This window comes from Capra hircus, chromosome 9 (genome assembly GCF_001704415.2).
Source record: "Capra hircus breed San Clemente chromosome 9, ASM170441v1, whole genome shotgun sequence".
In the NCBI taxonomy this organism is placed as follows: domain Eukaryota; kingdom Metazoa; phylum Chordata; class Mammalia; order Artiodactyla; family Bovidae; genus Capra; species Capra hircus.
This window is the reverse complement of record NC_030816.1, coordinates 64,054,416-64,068,129: the sequence shown is the minus strand read 5'-3', so window position 1 is coordinate 64,068,129 and position 13,714 is coordinate 64,054,416. Positions and strand designations below refer to the sequence as shown.

The 13,714-nt window shown below is 40.1% G+C and overlaps 1 protein-coding gene across 1 annotated transcript in view; it reads left to right on the top strand.

Moving 5' to 3' along the window:
• TXLNB (taxilin beta) overlaps positions 1-13,714 on the top strand; it is a 60,406-nt gene that overhangs the window by 8,902 nt on the left and 37,790 nt on the right. Inside the window, exons 3-4 of the mRNA XM_005684815.3 lie at positions 4,626-4,717; positions 10,266-10,436. Of these exons, the coding sequence (XP_005684872.2) occupies positions 4,626-4,717; positions 10,266-10,436 (263 nt within the window). The remainder of the gene's footprint in view (positions 1-4,625; positions 4,718-10,265; positions 10,437-13,714) is intronic.

Here is a 13,714-nt window from a genome sequence, read left to right as displayed (position 1 = left end):
TTCCAAGGAGCAAGCGTCTTTTAATTTCATGGCTGCAGTCACCATCTGCAGTGATTTTGGAGCCCAAGAAAATAAAGTCTATCACTGTTTTCATTGTTTCCCCATCTATTTGCCATGAAGTGATGGGACTGGATGCCATGATCTTAGTTTTTTGAATGTTGAGGGATTTTTTTTAATATTTATTTTTATTTATTTGGCTTCTCAGGGTCTTAGTTGTGGCATGCGGGATCTAGTTCCCCAACCAGGGATCAAACCCAGGGCCCCAGCACTGAGAGCTCAGAGTCTTAGCCACTGGACCACCAGGGGAGTCCTGAATGTTGAGCTGTAAGCCAGCTTTTTAACTCTTTTCTTCCACTTTCATCAAAACAGTCTTCAGTTCCTCTTCGCTTTCTGCCATAAAGGTGGTATCATCTGCATATCTGAGGTTATTTATATTTCTCCCAGCAATCTTGATTCCAATTTGTGCTTCATCCAGCCCTACATTTTGCACACTCTGCATATAAGTTAAATAAGGAGGGAGACAATATACAGCCTTGATGTACTCCTTTCCTGATTTGGAACCAGTCTGTTGTGCCATGTCCAGTTCTAACTCTTGCTTCTTCACCCGCATACAGATTTCTCAAGAGGCAGGTCAGGTGGTCTGGTATGCCTATCTCTTTAAGAATTTTCCACAGTTTCTTGTGATCCACTATCCACACAGTCAAAGGCTTTGGCATAGTCAATAAAGCAGAAGTAGATGTTTTTCTGGAACTCTCTTGCTTTTTCAATGACCCAACAGATGTTGGCAATTTGATTTCTGGTTCCTCTACCTTTTCTAAGTCCAGCTTGAACATCTGGAAATTCACAGTTCACGTACTGTTGAAACCTGGCTTGGAGAATTTTGAGCATTACTTTGCTACAGTGTGAGATGAGTGCAATTGTGTGATAGTTTGAACATTCTTTGGCAATGCCTTTCTTTGGGATTGGAATGAAAACTGACCTTTTCCAGTCTTGGGGCCACTGCTGAGTTTTCCAAATTTTCTGCCATGTTGAGTGCAGCACTTTCATAGCATCATCTTTTAGGATTTGAAATAGCTCAACTGGAATTCCATCACCTCCACAAGCTTTGTTTGTGGTGATGCTTCCTAAGACCCAATTGACTTCGCATTCCAGGATGTCTGGCTCTAGGTGAGTGATCATACTGCCATGATTATCTGGGTCATGAAGATCTTTTTTGTACAGATCTTCTGTGTATTCTTGCCACCTCTTCTTAATATCTTCTGCTTCTGTTGAGTCCATACTGTTTCTTCCTTTACTGCACCCATCTTTGAATGAAATGTCCCCTTGGTGTCTCTAATTTTCTTGAAGAGATCTCTAGCCTTTCCCATTATATTGTTTTCCTCTATTTGCACTGATCACTGAGGAAGACTTTCTTATCTCTTCTTGCTAATCTCATTTTTAGGCTCATTTTTTTTTTCTTTTTAGGAAAGCTTTCTTTATAGTTATAGCTAAGAAACTGCTAGTAGTTTAAACACATAAAACTGATTTTTCTTCCTGTGTCTGACACTGTCACCTAATGACCCCATTTCCTAAAATTGTAATGACAGCCTTTCTTATGAGATGATTGGTCTCATCTCTCCTCCACACAATCACACACAGCACTTTAGTCCAGCAAAATTTTAATGGATGTGTAAAAACTAAGCTCTCTCATGTTACAAAGTTATGGATTATGTACATGTTTGTCTCCAACTTCTTGGATTTTTTTTTTGTAGAAATCATTTTTGAAGGGTAGATTGATGCATCTGAATGTTAAACTTCTATACAAAATAACAGTATATGAGAGCAGAAAAAGACCTCAGCAAGTGTGACAATTAAACAACAACAACAAAAAAAAAACTGTTCTCATTGTTAGAAAAACTAAAGGGGAGAAGATACTGAACATAGAAAAAGAGATCCACTGGCCTCACTCAAGTGTTTCTATCTTTCCCAAAAGAAACACGATATGGTTTTCTGGTTGATACTCACATTGAGAGCTATGCTAAGCATACATTAAAGGTTACAGGTGAGAGTAAGACCTGTCTTTCCTCCAGTTGATCACAAAGTTGTTTTCTGGACAGTGTTTATTTGATTTACATGATATTAGTGTGCACAGGTTGGCTCTGTTTAGTTCCATTATTACCAAGATTCACTAAACACTTGCCATGGACCAAACACTATGCCAGGTTCTAGGCCAGACATGATAAACAGTACAGTCTCCTGCCTTTAATGGATGATCCTCTAACCCAGGACAGCAGTCATCACATGAGCGCCTTCCACAAACTGAAGACCAGGGTGAAGGGATGGCCAGACCAACACAAGCCATCCCTGCTACTATAGAAATCACTCAAAGCCAGGCCTGGTTGGGGAGGGACAGCAGAGTTTATCAGTTTAAAGGTAATGTTATGCCATAGGCCATAATCGGGTTGCTGGTCAGGCACCACTCACCCCCACCCTCTCCCCCATCTCAGACCATGTCTCTAATCTGAACTGACTCACTGGGCAAAGACAGACGAAACCAGCTGTTAGGAATGAGGTCATTTTTTTCTTTTTTCAAAAGAAGTTTCTTTTTATTTCTCTAGGTTTCCCTGGCATCGAAATTCCACATGGGAGTGGAGTGATTTAGAACAAGTAGACAAATTCTGGATCCAAGCCTTGGCTCTGCCAGTGCTAATTACATAACTTTGGGCTTCTCTGGGCTTTCTATTCTTAATCTATAAAATTAACCAGTTGTCTGGCTGCTCTTTGAAGTTCCTTCTAAACCTAAAATTCTTTGATGCCATTAGAGTTACCAGATTTAGCAAGTGTGAAAATACAAGCCACCCAAGGAACATTAAATTTCAGAGACACCATTATTTTTTAGTATGAGTGTTCCATGTCCTATATTTCACCTGGAAACCCTAATTCCATGATATATTTGCCTCTCCAAGATGAAAGCAAAAATTCCAACAAAGGAGAAACGCCTGTTCTTGTGGGAGAGGTTGTCAAAATTGTTAACATTCTCAAGCAGATTTATATCAGGAAACGTAGGCTCCACTGGGTGGCTTGACTTCTCTATTCAGATTAGACAGGGCAGCTATAACAGGTAGCTGAGGATGAGGAAGCTGCTCCACCTTGACCCTACTGTTGGCAAAGATACGTTCAGTGGTACGTGTGTGTAAGCCTCAGGGTCCAGCTCCTGCCTGCAACGCTCAACCCTGTGGATACTGAAAGATCTACAGGTATCCCTGTGGATACCAAAGATTCAGTCATCTCAGGAAGGCTAACTGGGAGGTTGAGCTCAAAAGACAAAAGGAAGAACAACGGGGAAAGAAAAGAAAGAATCTAAGGCTCACTATCAAATAATCATGAACAGATGAGTTTTTAAACATAACACAAACTCCAGCTGGGAACAGAAAACAAAACTGCCGACAGAGATTAAAGCCTAGGTGGGAGAAGTGAAGATCCGGGGAGGCTAAACTTGTAACCAAAGAGACACAAAAAGGCCTGGGGAAAAGTGTCTTGGGTCCATTTTCTCTATATATTGACTTTATTCTCTGATAGGAAATACGGTCAGAGTCATTCCCACACAAACTGCATGAAATGGGCTCACACACAGAAACAAGACAATTGGTTTCCCTCCCCAAAAAGAAAGAGGCACTAAAGGAAGAAAACCAAAAACATGGGCAGACTAAACTGTCAAGTTTCTCTGCTTTGGGCTGGAATTTTTACAGCTCCAGGTATTAATGCCGGCTGTTTCATAGTAGTCAGATATAGGCTGGTTTGCTGCTGCTTCATTTTTTTTTAATAGTTAACATGGGGAAGTGGATGATTTACTCTTCCATAAAGTCAGTGGTTTTTTATTCTTCTGAATATTTTCAGAATGTTCACAATCCCCTGGAATATTTAGAATATAAGGGGAAGTAACTAAGAACAAATTCTTGGGATGGAAATTTGGGGACCACTCTTATAGTCTTATAGACTTCCCTGGTAGCTCAGATGGTAAAGCGTCTGTCTACAATGCAGGAGACCTGGGTTCGATCCCTGGGTCAGGAAGATCCCCTGGAGAAGGAAATGGCACCCCACTCCAGGACTGTTGCCTGGAAAATCCCATGGACAGAGGAGCCTGGTAGGCTACAGTCCATGGGGTCGCAAAGAGTCGGACACGACTGAGCGACTTCACTTTCACTTATAGCCAACATTTATTGAGAATCTACCATGAGCCTGACACTGTACCATACATTTTTATAAACTTCTCAATTAATCACTTATTTTGCAAAGTAGGCGTCATTCCTTTTCCAAGGGAAGAAAAAATTACATCTGCATCTCAGACAGGTTAAGTGACTTGTCCAAGGCTGGACAGCAGCTAACAAGTAGATGTGGGTTCAATCCCTGGGTTGGAAAGATCCCATGAAGAAGGGCATGGCAACCCACTCCACTATTCTTGCCTTAAGAACCCCGTGGATAGAGGAGCCTGGCAGTCTATAGTCCACAGGGTCACAAAGAGTCGGACATGACCAAAGCAACTTAGCACAACAAGTAGACCACCTGAGATTCCAGCCCTTATCATCTGACTTCAAGTTCAACTCTTAATTTTTAAAATGTCTTTATGGTTTTTGTTTTCTTTTAAGGCAAAGAAGCCAACCTGCTAATGCAAAATCTGAACAAGTTGCAAACTCCTGAGGAAAAGTTTGATTTTTTATTCAAGAAATATGCTGAATTGGTAAGATCTTTGATTAGCCCTTTTGCCAGAAAGATTTACGCTCTGGTTAGAGCTGAGAAAAGGAGGTTGTTAGCTTTTCAGGTACATCATTATAGACGGTGGCTGGTTCCCTCAGGCAAGTCAAAATCAGAATTCACAAAGGCAGAGTTTTTAAAAAGGAAAGAAAGAAGCAGAAAAACTGAGGAATAAAAGCAAAAGGAAGAAAGAGAACAGAGTTGGAATCACTCCACCTTCAATTATGTGCATAATTTGAGAGATGGAACAGCAAATCAGAGATAATTTGTGAAAAGTTGTGAAAATTTAAAAGTTCTTTTTGGCTTTGCAATGAAACAGAAGTACACTAGAAATAAAAAGTAAATTTTCAACCGGTTCTTAAGCACAGGTTTTTTGAGGGAATGGTCTTCTCAAGTAAGGCAGAGGTTGACTGAATTCCACCCCTCAGTTTGTGCAACATTCTCATTTATTCCTGATGAATGCATTCACTCATTTATTCTCCATGATCTACATTCTTCCCCTGTCCCACACAATGGCAAAGCACTTGACATGGATTTTGTTTCCAGTTATAGATCCTCCACATGCAGTCTCCCTCTCAACAAGTTAGGGCCAGTGGCAGGAAGAGAAGCCACTCCCAGACTTCAGAATATCCGTGAAGTGGACGGTCTCTTCACCACTACTCTTACAACAGTCCACTTGGAAGAAAGAAAAGGGCTCAGCAAAGCCAGCACCACTAGTTTCAGTGTGGCCTCACAAAAACTGACTAAAGGAGTTGCATCTGAGGCCCACGCACCAGCCCTGGGGTGTACAAGACCCACTGTGGGGATGTGGCATCCTCTCAAGTGAGGCTGGGCAATATGCCACCTCGCTCTCATTTCTGCCTCTTTCCCTCATTTGTTTTCACTTACTTATTTCTTTCAGAGAAGCAGTGACAGCCCCCCACCCCCAACCAACAAAACAGTTCCTCCTGGCAGTAGGTTGGACTGCCCCTGAAGGCAGATTTACCTCACATCAAAAAAGCTTAAGAATCAGGGCCTCTCACTTGCATAGGCCCCTCTGAAGCCCTGAAGATAATTCTTTTTTTTTTTTTTTAATCTTCTTTTTTTAAAGAAGGTCTCTAAAACTGAGACCCACAAACCACTCAGGTCACTGGTTCCATCTTATCCCTATTGATGGAGTAGAGTTTATGAGTGGCTTGTTTACCTTCTTTTTCACTCTGATTTTAGTCCTGTGATCCCTGTGTAGTCTTTGCTTTCTTCCTTGTACATTCATGTACACCGGGACGCTGAATTGTCATACAGCAGACCCAAAGAAAGAGCCTTCCAGGTGGCGCTACTGGTAAAGAACCCACCTGCCAATGCAGAAGACTTAAGAGACTCAGGTTCAATCCTTGGGTCAGCGATATCCCCTGGAGCAGGGCACAGCAATCCACTCCAGTATTCTTGCCTAGAGAATCCAATGGACAGAAGAGCCTGGCAGGCTACAGTCCATAGGGTCACAAAGAGTCAGACACAACTGAGGCCACAGCACAGCACATCACAGCACAGCCTCAAAGAAATTCTGAAACCCTGAATGACTAGTGACTGTTTAACTCTGCCGACAATGCTTTTAAATTAGTTTTAATCACATAAACCACATCACAATGAAATAAGGAAAATGCTGAATACACAAGTAAAAATATCTCTAATCCTACAGTCTAAAACATGAACGCTGACTTATCTTCCTTTTCAGTTCTACTATACAAAGATACCTTTTGTATAGCTACCATCATTAGGTGCATAGAATTTAGTATCTGTTTTTTTGGCTCATGTGACAATCATTTTCACATGTGTTCTTCATAATTATATTTTGTCAAAGCTATGAAAATCTCCATTAATTGACTTTATTCTAGTGGTTCTCTAGTTTGGGGACATTTATATTCCTTCCACTGTTTGTATTACCAAATATTGGTGCAGTGAACATCATCATGCATGAGCTTTGTTCCTTCTCTTTTATGATCCTTGGGAAAAGTTCCAGAATTGGGATTACTAAATCAAGCAGTATAAATGCTTTTAATGGCCATATTGTTTTCCAAAAGAATGATATAAATTTCTAAAGCAAGTATTAGTGTATCAATTTTATTGCAACTTGTTTAATATTGCCTGTTAACCACTCATGAACAATTTCAGTGCCATAAAACAACAGGTGTCGAAAATAATATTTTTCCCCCAAATCTGACCCCATCCTCACTGGTCCATCCTTGCTCTTTTCAATAATTACTACATTGATTTCCCTTTAATTTACCCTTCAATTTACTTATTGACACCAAGACCTTTCGTATTTAGTTTCTAGTATCATGTCCCATACTTAGATGAACTGGGCATCTTCCAGACTACTACTCTTTATGTTGCTGTAGCCTCACAGCAGTACATCAGAAAAGAATCACTTATCCAGTCTGCCCAAGATCTTTCTTATGAGCCAGGGCTGTTCACCCTGGTCTCCAAGAATTCCCAAACCCACTCACCCTACTAGCCAAGCAGTCAATCCCACAGAGGTTATTTTTTCCAGAAATTCTACTCAGCTCAGTCTTACTATATTTTTGCATTTGTATCATATCCCATAATAAACTTTTAAACTCAAAAGATCATTCTAGAAAAAATAAATAGGAGAAAATTTACCTCAAAATCCTATTATATATCCTTTTAAGAAAGTAAAAATTATGAAGAATTTCAATCTTTTACTTGGAGACTAAAAGCTATTTCCCTACTCACTGATTCAGAAATTAATATAGAGAGTTTCTGGAATTTAAGTGTTAACATAGAATAAATTATTAAATTCAAAAGCTGCGAATCACATTGCTACTCAAGTTCACTCACCCTTACAGATTCTAAATCCTGTAATATCAACAACTGTATTTTATTAATAAATAAGTTCATAAATAAATAAGGATACCTCATGACTAAATTAAGAAATGAACTGGAAGAAATATTTTTTAAATTTCCTCAATTTATAAGTAGTTACAACATCACAAACTACTTGGCATTAATTTCACTTTTTTAACTTAATAATAAAAAAAAGAGAGAACAAGAGAAACTGCAGATAAAAATCCTGTATGCCTGTTAGAACTGGACAGAAGGCATACATCTAAATGTATTATTAAATCACAGAGCCAGCATTTGGCTGAAGTTGACTCAGTTGTAATGTTTGCTTTCATCCATTAAGAAACACCATATGCAATCACATAAACTTGAAGTAGTTGAACAAAATTAGTCACACTCTTAAAAAAAATTGTTAGAAAGTTAAGGGGTTTTATTTAGAGCAAAGCAAGATAGACCTAGCTATCTGTCAAATGTGTATGATCCTTCAGTAAAACTAAAACATTTAAATGGTCAGTGAGCAAGCACAAATCATCTCTTACAACTTACGAAACATAAGCAAAGTATCCTTCTCCTGATGCTCAGATAAATCTACATGGGGCAGTGTTCCCCCAAAGAGGGAAAGTCTTGCCAACCATGAGACAACATGCAATGTCTCGAGATATTTTGGATATCACAGTTGGGGATGTTACTGGTCTCTAGTTGGTAGGGGTCATCTGCTAAATAGCCTACAATGCACAGGACAACCCCCACAACAAAGAACTGTCACCAAATGTCAATGGTGCTAAGGCAGAGAAACCCTGACAAATTGTTTAATCTTCCAAAGGAAAAGTCTAAACTAAAATGGCAATAGCAGTAATAATAACATATAAATTTCAAGAAAGGACAACAGTTCATTTAAAGTCCACACACAAGGACAAGAAGTTTCATCCATATCTAATAACTATGGTGCAAAATGAAGTGAGCATGATAAATAGATAATAAAATATCACTGACTTTCCAATTGAACCTCAAGAAAGATACCAATTTCAGTTAATATTTACAGTAATATGGATAATATGGACCTAGTTTTTCCTGATGCTAACACTCACTAATAAGTAAAAACATACATAAGTGTGAAGATAGAATATCATGAATGAATATCCCCAGCTTAATCTGGCAAAGGTTTATCATGGACATTTCAGTGTAATGGGAGGGAGGGAGGGAGGGAAGGATTAAAATAAGATGTGAACTGAAGAAAGTGTGACAATCGTGTTCATCTAGCTCAGAAAGAACAAATGCTTTTTCAAGATAAGAAATTAAGGTAACTAAGACACATATCAGGGCTTACAGTGTGTGTGTGTGTACCCATCTGTATCTGGCTCTGAGAGGCATCAAGGGCATCTGCAGTCCAAAGAACCCACAAGCTTCCAGGCCTTTCCCTCCTCATTAGCCAACAAGATAACTATCACAGTGAGTACCCACCTGGCTTACACATCATTCAGATTCTAAGGGAACTCAGTCCAGTGGAGGAAACGGCTCTGAGAAAAAGGCTCCAGCTTGCTCATGGTCACACTGTCAGATCCCAGTCCTACTCCTAGTATGCCGTCTCTGGAGGCTTAATTTATATCAACAAATATTTATGGGATTCTAGTTGGAATGGGGGAGGCTGAACCCACACTTCCCCATTCCAACTAGAATTCCATAAATACTTGTTGCCAAATTTACCAAACAAAAATACAGAATGCCCAGTTACCTTTGCATTTCAAGTAAACCAACAGCAAATGGCAATACTTTGAATTACTTTTACTAAAAACTTGTTCCCTATTTATTTGAAATTGAAATTCAGCTGGGTGTCCTACATTTTATCTGGCAACCCCTAGCTCAGAACTTTAGCATCCTGAGACAGAAAATCCAGGGGTCCATTGGTTTCATTTTCCATGTTGCCCTCGATACTTTAGCTGTGGCTGCTGTGAGAGGAGGCCCCACCTGTGCTCAGCAGAAACAAGTGTCATGATTTATTCACCATAAGCACGGAGGGTGTAGGGGATGGGCAGAGAGCAAGGCTTGTTACCGATACTTCCCTTGTGTGCTGTTGAGTTGTGCAGTGGCTATTTCGGAAACTTTGGTGACAGATCATCAATCCTGAAATAGTCGAGGAGTACATGTTCCTCTCCCCCTTTCTCATAACCCACACACTTCACCTTCTGTTTACTAGCTGCTTTTCGCTTTCCTACTTTAAAAAAACCAATACAGTAAAGTAAAATAAAGTAAGAAACAGTGAAAAAAAAAATTTGCTAAAGCTTGTTTTGAGAAAGAACTGTGAAAATTTAAATGTAAACCAAGAAGACACACCACTGACCATTTTCCTAAGGCAAGGCATTATCATGAATTCTGAAATACGCCTTTCTATACTGACTGGCTTCATTAGACTCAAGAAAGATAAAACTGTTTCTAGACTACTGAAAAGAAGATCAAAGTAAAAGAGATCAATAATAATAATGATAAAGGAAAAACCTATAAATGTTATGCTTTTAAATCATATCTACAAGTATTGCCATGGTAACACTCATGAAGTTCATTTGACTCCAGAGGGGACACTGATGATAGCAGCAACTTTTCCAAACAACCAGAGGGTGGTCTTTAGGCATTTGCTCTTCTGCTCCTATCAACTCAGAGATTCCTGCCATTTTCTTTCACATTTGCACCCCCACATCTAGCTGGATGAACATCGCACTGAGCAAAGGAAGTTAAAACTCCTACAAAAGAAACAGGCACAGATCCAAAAAGAAAAGGACCAGCTACAAAGTGAACACAGCAGAGCTATCCTCGCGAGAAGCAAACTGGAGAGTCTGTGCCGGGAGCTGCAGAGACACAACAAGACACTGAAGGTATGTGTCACCAAGGCCCCAAATAACACACTTTCTTGCATACTTTGTAGGCACAGGCTTCTGCCATTTCTGGTGTGAGTTTTAGAATCAGAGAGATTTGGGTTCAAATATTAGTCCTGCCACTTGCTCACTTGTGACCTGCAATAAATTATTTTACCACCCAAGCCTGTGACCTCATCCATAAAATGGGGATTATACCAATGTCACTGTGTGGTCAGGAAAAAAATTAAATGAGACCACATATGTAAGGTTCTCATGTAGTACTCAGTGAATACTAGAACTTTGGTAAACTGTGTGTTATTCCTGTTTATGTTGAGTTTGTTCTGTTTTTTAAGGTAGGACTTAGTTCCACTCTTTAAAATACAAATTTATAAAATACAACATTTTTTTGTCTGAAAATAAAATCTGCGTGACATGAAACAAGTTGACACAAAGCTAACTGACAGAAAAAGGGAAGATTGAGAGCTAAAATGTCAACAGTCATCTGAAAAAAGAAGTTACTCGAAAAAAACACTGAAGCTCTCTAAGCTTAATCATTCAATCTAAAAATAATAGACTGATCACTTCAGTCAGTTTGCATGGGCTTCATTAATCACAGTGTAAGCCTCTAGCAGTGTGGTTAATTTGATTACACACAGACACTAGCTCCATTCAATGAAGCAAGATGCAGAGTTCTCCAAGATAGTACTGCATGCAGCCACAATCCCCTTTCCAGCTGAAGATCCTAAAGCTTTTGACAAACGGGAATTAGACAGCAATATTCCTGTGATATAGTTATTATTACCTGTGTTTAAAAGGAGATACTTTAAGAAATAGAGAGATTAATATCATTGCTGAGTTTGTACAATGGAATTAGGAAGAAAAACAGAACTGGACAATGAATGGCTCCTCATATTCCAAAATTGGAGGTTTTTGAAGTAGAAAAAGAATATTATTCATTTTGATATCAGTTTTCAGAGGTGCTATCTCCCTGCCTCCATTCTAGCTTTCTCTAATCAATCTGCCACAATGATCCTTCTAAAATGCCAATCTAGCCATCTTCCTGCGTAAACATTTCAGTGGTTCTTCATTATCCTTAGTGTGGTGTATGAGGTCCTACATGGCCCTTGATTACCTCTCTGACTTACCATCTCTTACCATCTCCACTGCTTACTCTGCTTTGGTCACTAAAAGCTTCAGTTCAGTTCAATTCAGTCGCTCAGTCGTGTCCGACTCTTTGCGACCCCATGAATCGCAACACGCCAGGCCTCCCTGTCCATCACCAACTCCTGGAGTTCACTCAGACTCACGTCCATCGAGTCGGTGATGCCATCCAGCCATCTTATCCTCTGTTGTCCCCTTCTCCTCCTACCCCCAATCCTTCCCAGCATCAGAGTCTTTTCCAATGAGTCAACTCTTTGCATGAGGTGACCAAAGTACTGGAGTTTCAGCTTTAGCATCATTCCTTCCAAAGAACACCCAGGGTTGATCTCCTTCAGAATGGACTGGTTGGATCTCCTTGCAGTCCAAGGGACTCTCAAGAGTCTTCTCCAACACCACAGTTCAAAAGCATCAGTTCTTTGGTGCTCAGCTTTCTTCACAGTCCAACTCTCACATCCATACATGACCACAGGAAAAACCATAGCCTTGACTAGACGGACCTTAGTCGGCAAAGTAATGTCTCTGCTTTTGAATATACTATCTAGGTTGGTCATAACTTTTCTTCCAAGGAGTAAGTGTCTTTTAACTTCATGGCTGCAATCACCATCTGCAGTGATTTTGGAGCCCCCCAAAATAAAGTCTGACACTGTTTCTACTGTTTCCCCATCTATTTCCCATGAAGTGATGGGACCGGATGCCATGATTTTCGTTTTCTGAATGTTGAGCTTTAAGCCAACTTTTTCACTCTCCTCTTTCATTTTCATCAAGAGGCTTTTTAGTTCTTCTTCACTTTCTGCCATAAGGGTGGTGTCATCTGCATATCTGAGGTTATTGATATTTCTCCCAGCAATCTTGATTCCAGCTTGTGCTTCTTCCAATCCAGCGTTTCTCATGATATACTCTGCATATAAGTTAAATAAGCAGGGTGACAATGTACAGCCTTGACGTAGGTCACTAAAATTTCAAACCGTTCTTGACATAGTCTGTTAATCTCTCACATTTTTTTAATTGGAGGATAACTGCTTTACAATGTTGTGTTGGTTTCTGCCATACGACATCATGAATCAGTCATAACTGATCACAGCCTCATCATGATAAAGGGGCTTGTGTAACTCAATGAAGCTATGAGCCATGCCATGCAGGGCTACCCAAGATGGACGGGTCACAGTGGAGAGTTCTGACAAAACCAACTCAGTGGACATGAATTTGAGCAAGCTCCAGGAGATAGTGAAGGACAGGGAAGCCTGATGTGCTACAGTCCTAAGTTGGACACGACTTAGGAACTGAACACACACACACATATATATCCCCTCCTTCTTGAGCCTCTTCCCACCCCCACAGTCAGTTTTTGATATTTGGGAAATGAAATGCTAGGGTGATGAACTTTTAACTCTCAAATTACGAGTTGTAGAAGATGGACTTCTGGCATCTCTTTAATCATTGCTCTGGGACCATCAAAACCCAGGTTAGATGGGAATGGAGGCATTATCCTCAACTTCAGATATGTAATCAAATAATAGCACTCCATACCTACATAAATCTCCCAGCTTTCAGTAGTGTTGTAGCTAAAGGAGATAAAAGTTAAACCTCCTTTGATGACGTGGATGGAATGATGTGGTGTAGTTTCTTTGGATAGCATTCAAAGACAGAATGATGGAAGTGGCAGGAGACCCTGTACATATATCTGCACACCCTCAGTAATGACTTCCAATTGTGGACAATGGAATTAAGTGGCATTACTATGCCAGGACTTGTGCTGAGTGCTTTACATGTTATTTTGTCCAATCTTCACAAAAACCATGAGCTAGTATCTCCATTTTATTGAAGGAACTGAGACTGAGCGATCAAAATCAGTTGTCTAAGGTCATGAATATTTTGTCAAAATCAGAAAGTGAAAGTGAAGTCGCTCAGTCGTGTCCGACTCTTTGCGACCCCGTGGACTGTAGCCCACCAGGCTCCTCCATCCATGGGATACTCCAGGCAAGAATACTGGAGTGGGTTGCCATTTCCTTCTCCAGGGGATCTTCCTGACCCAGGGATCGAATCCAGGACCCCCACATTGCAGGCAGATGCTTTAACCTCTGAGCCACCAGGGAAGCAGAACTCAAATTCAAAACATTTTCCGATTTCCCTCCTGA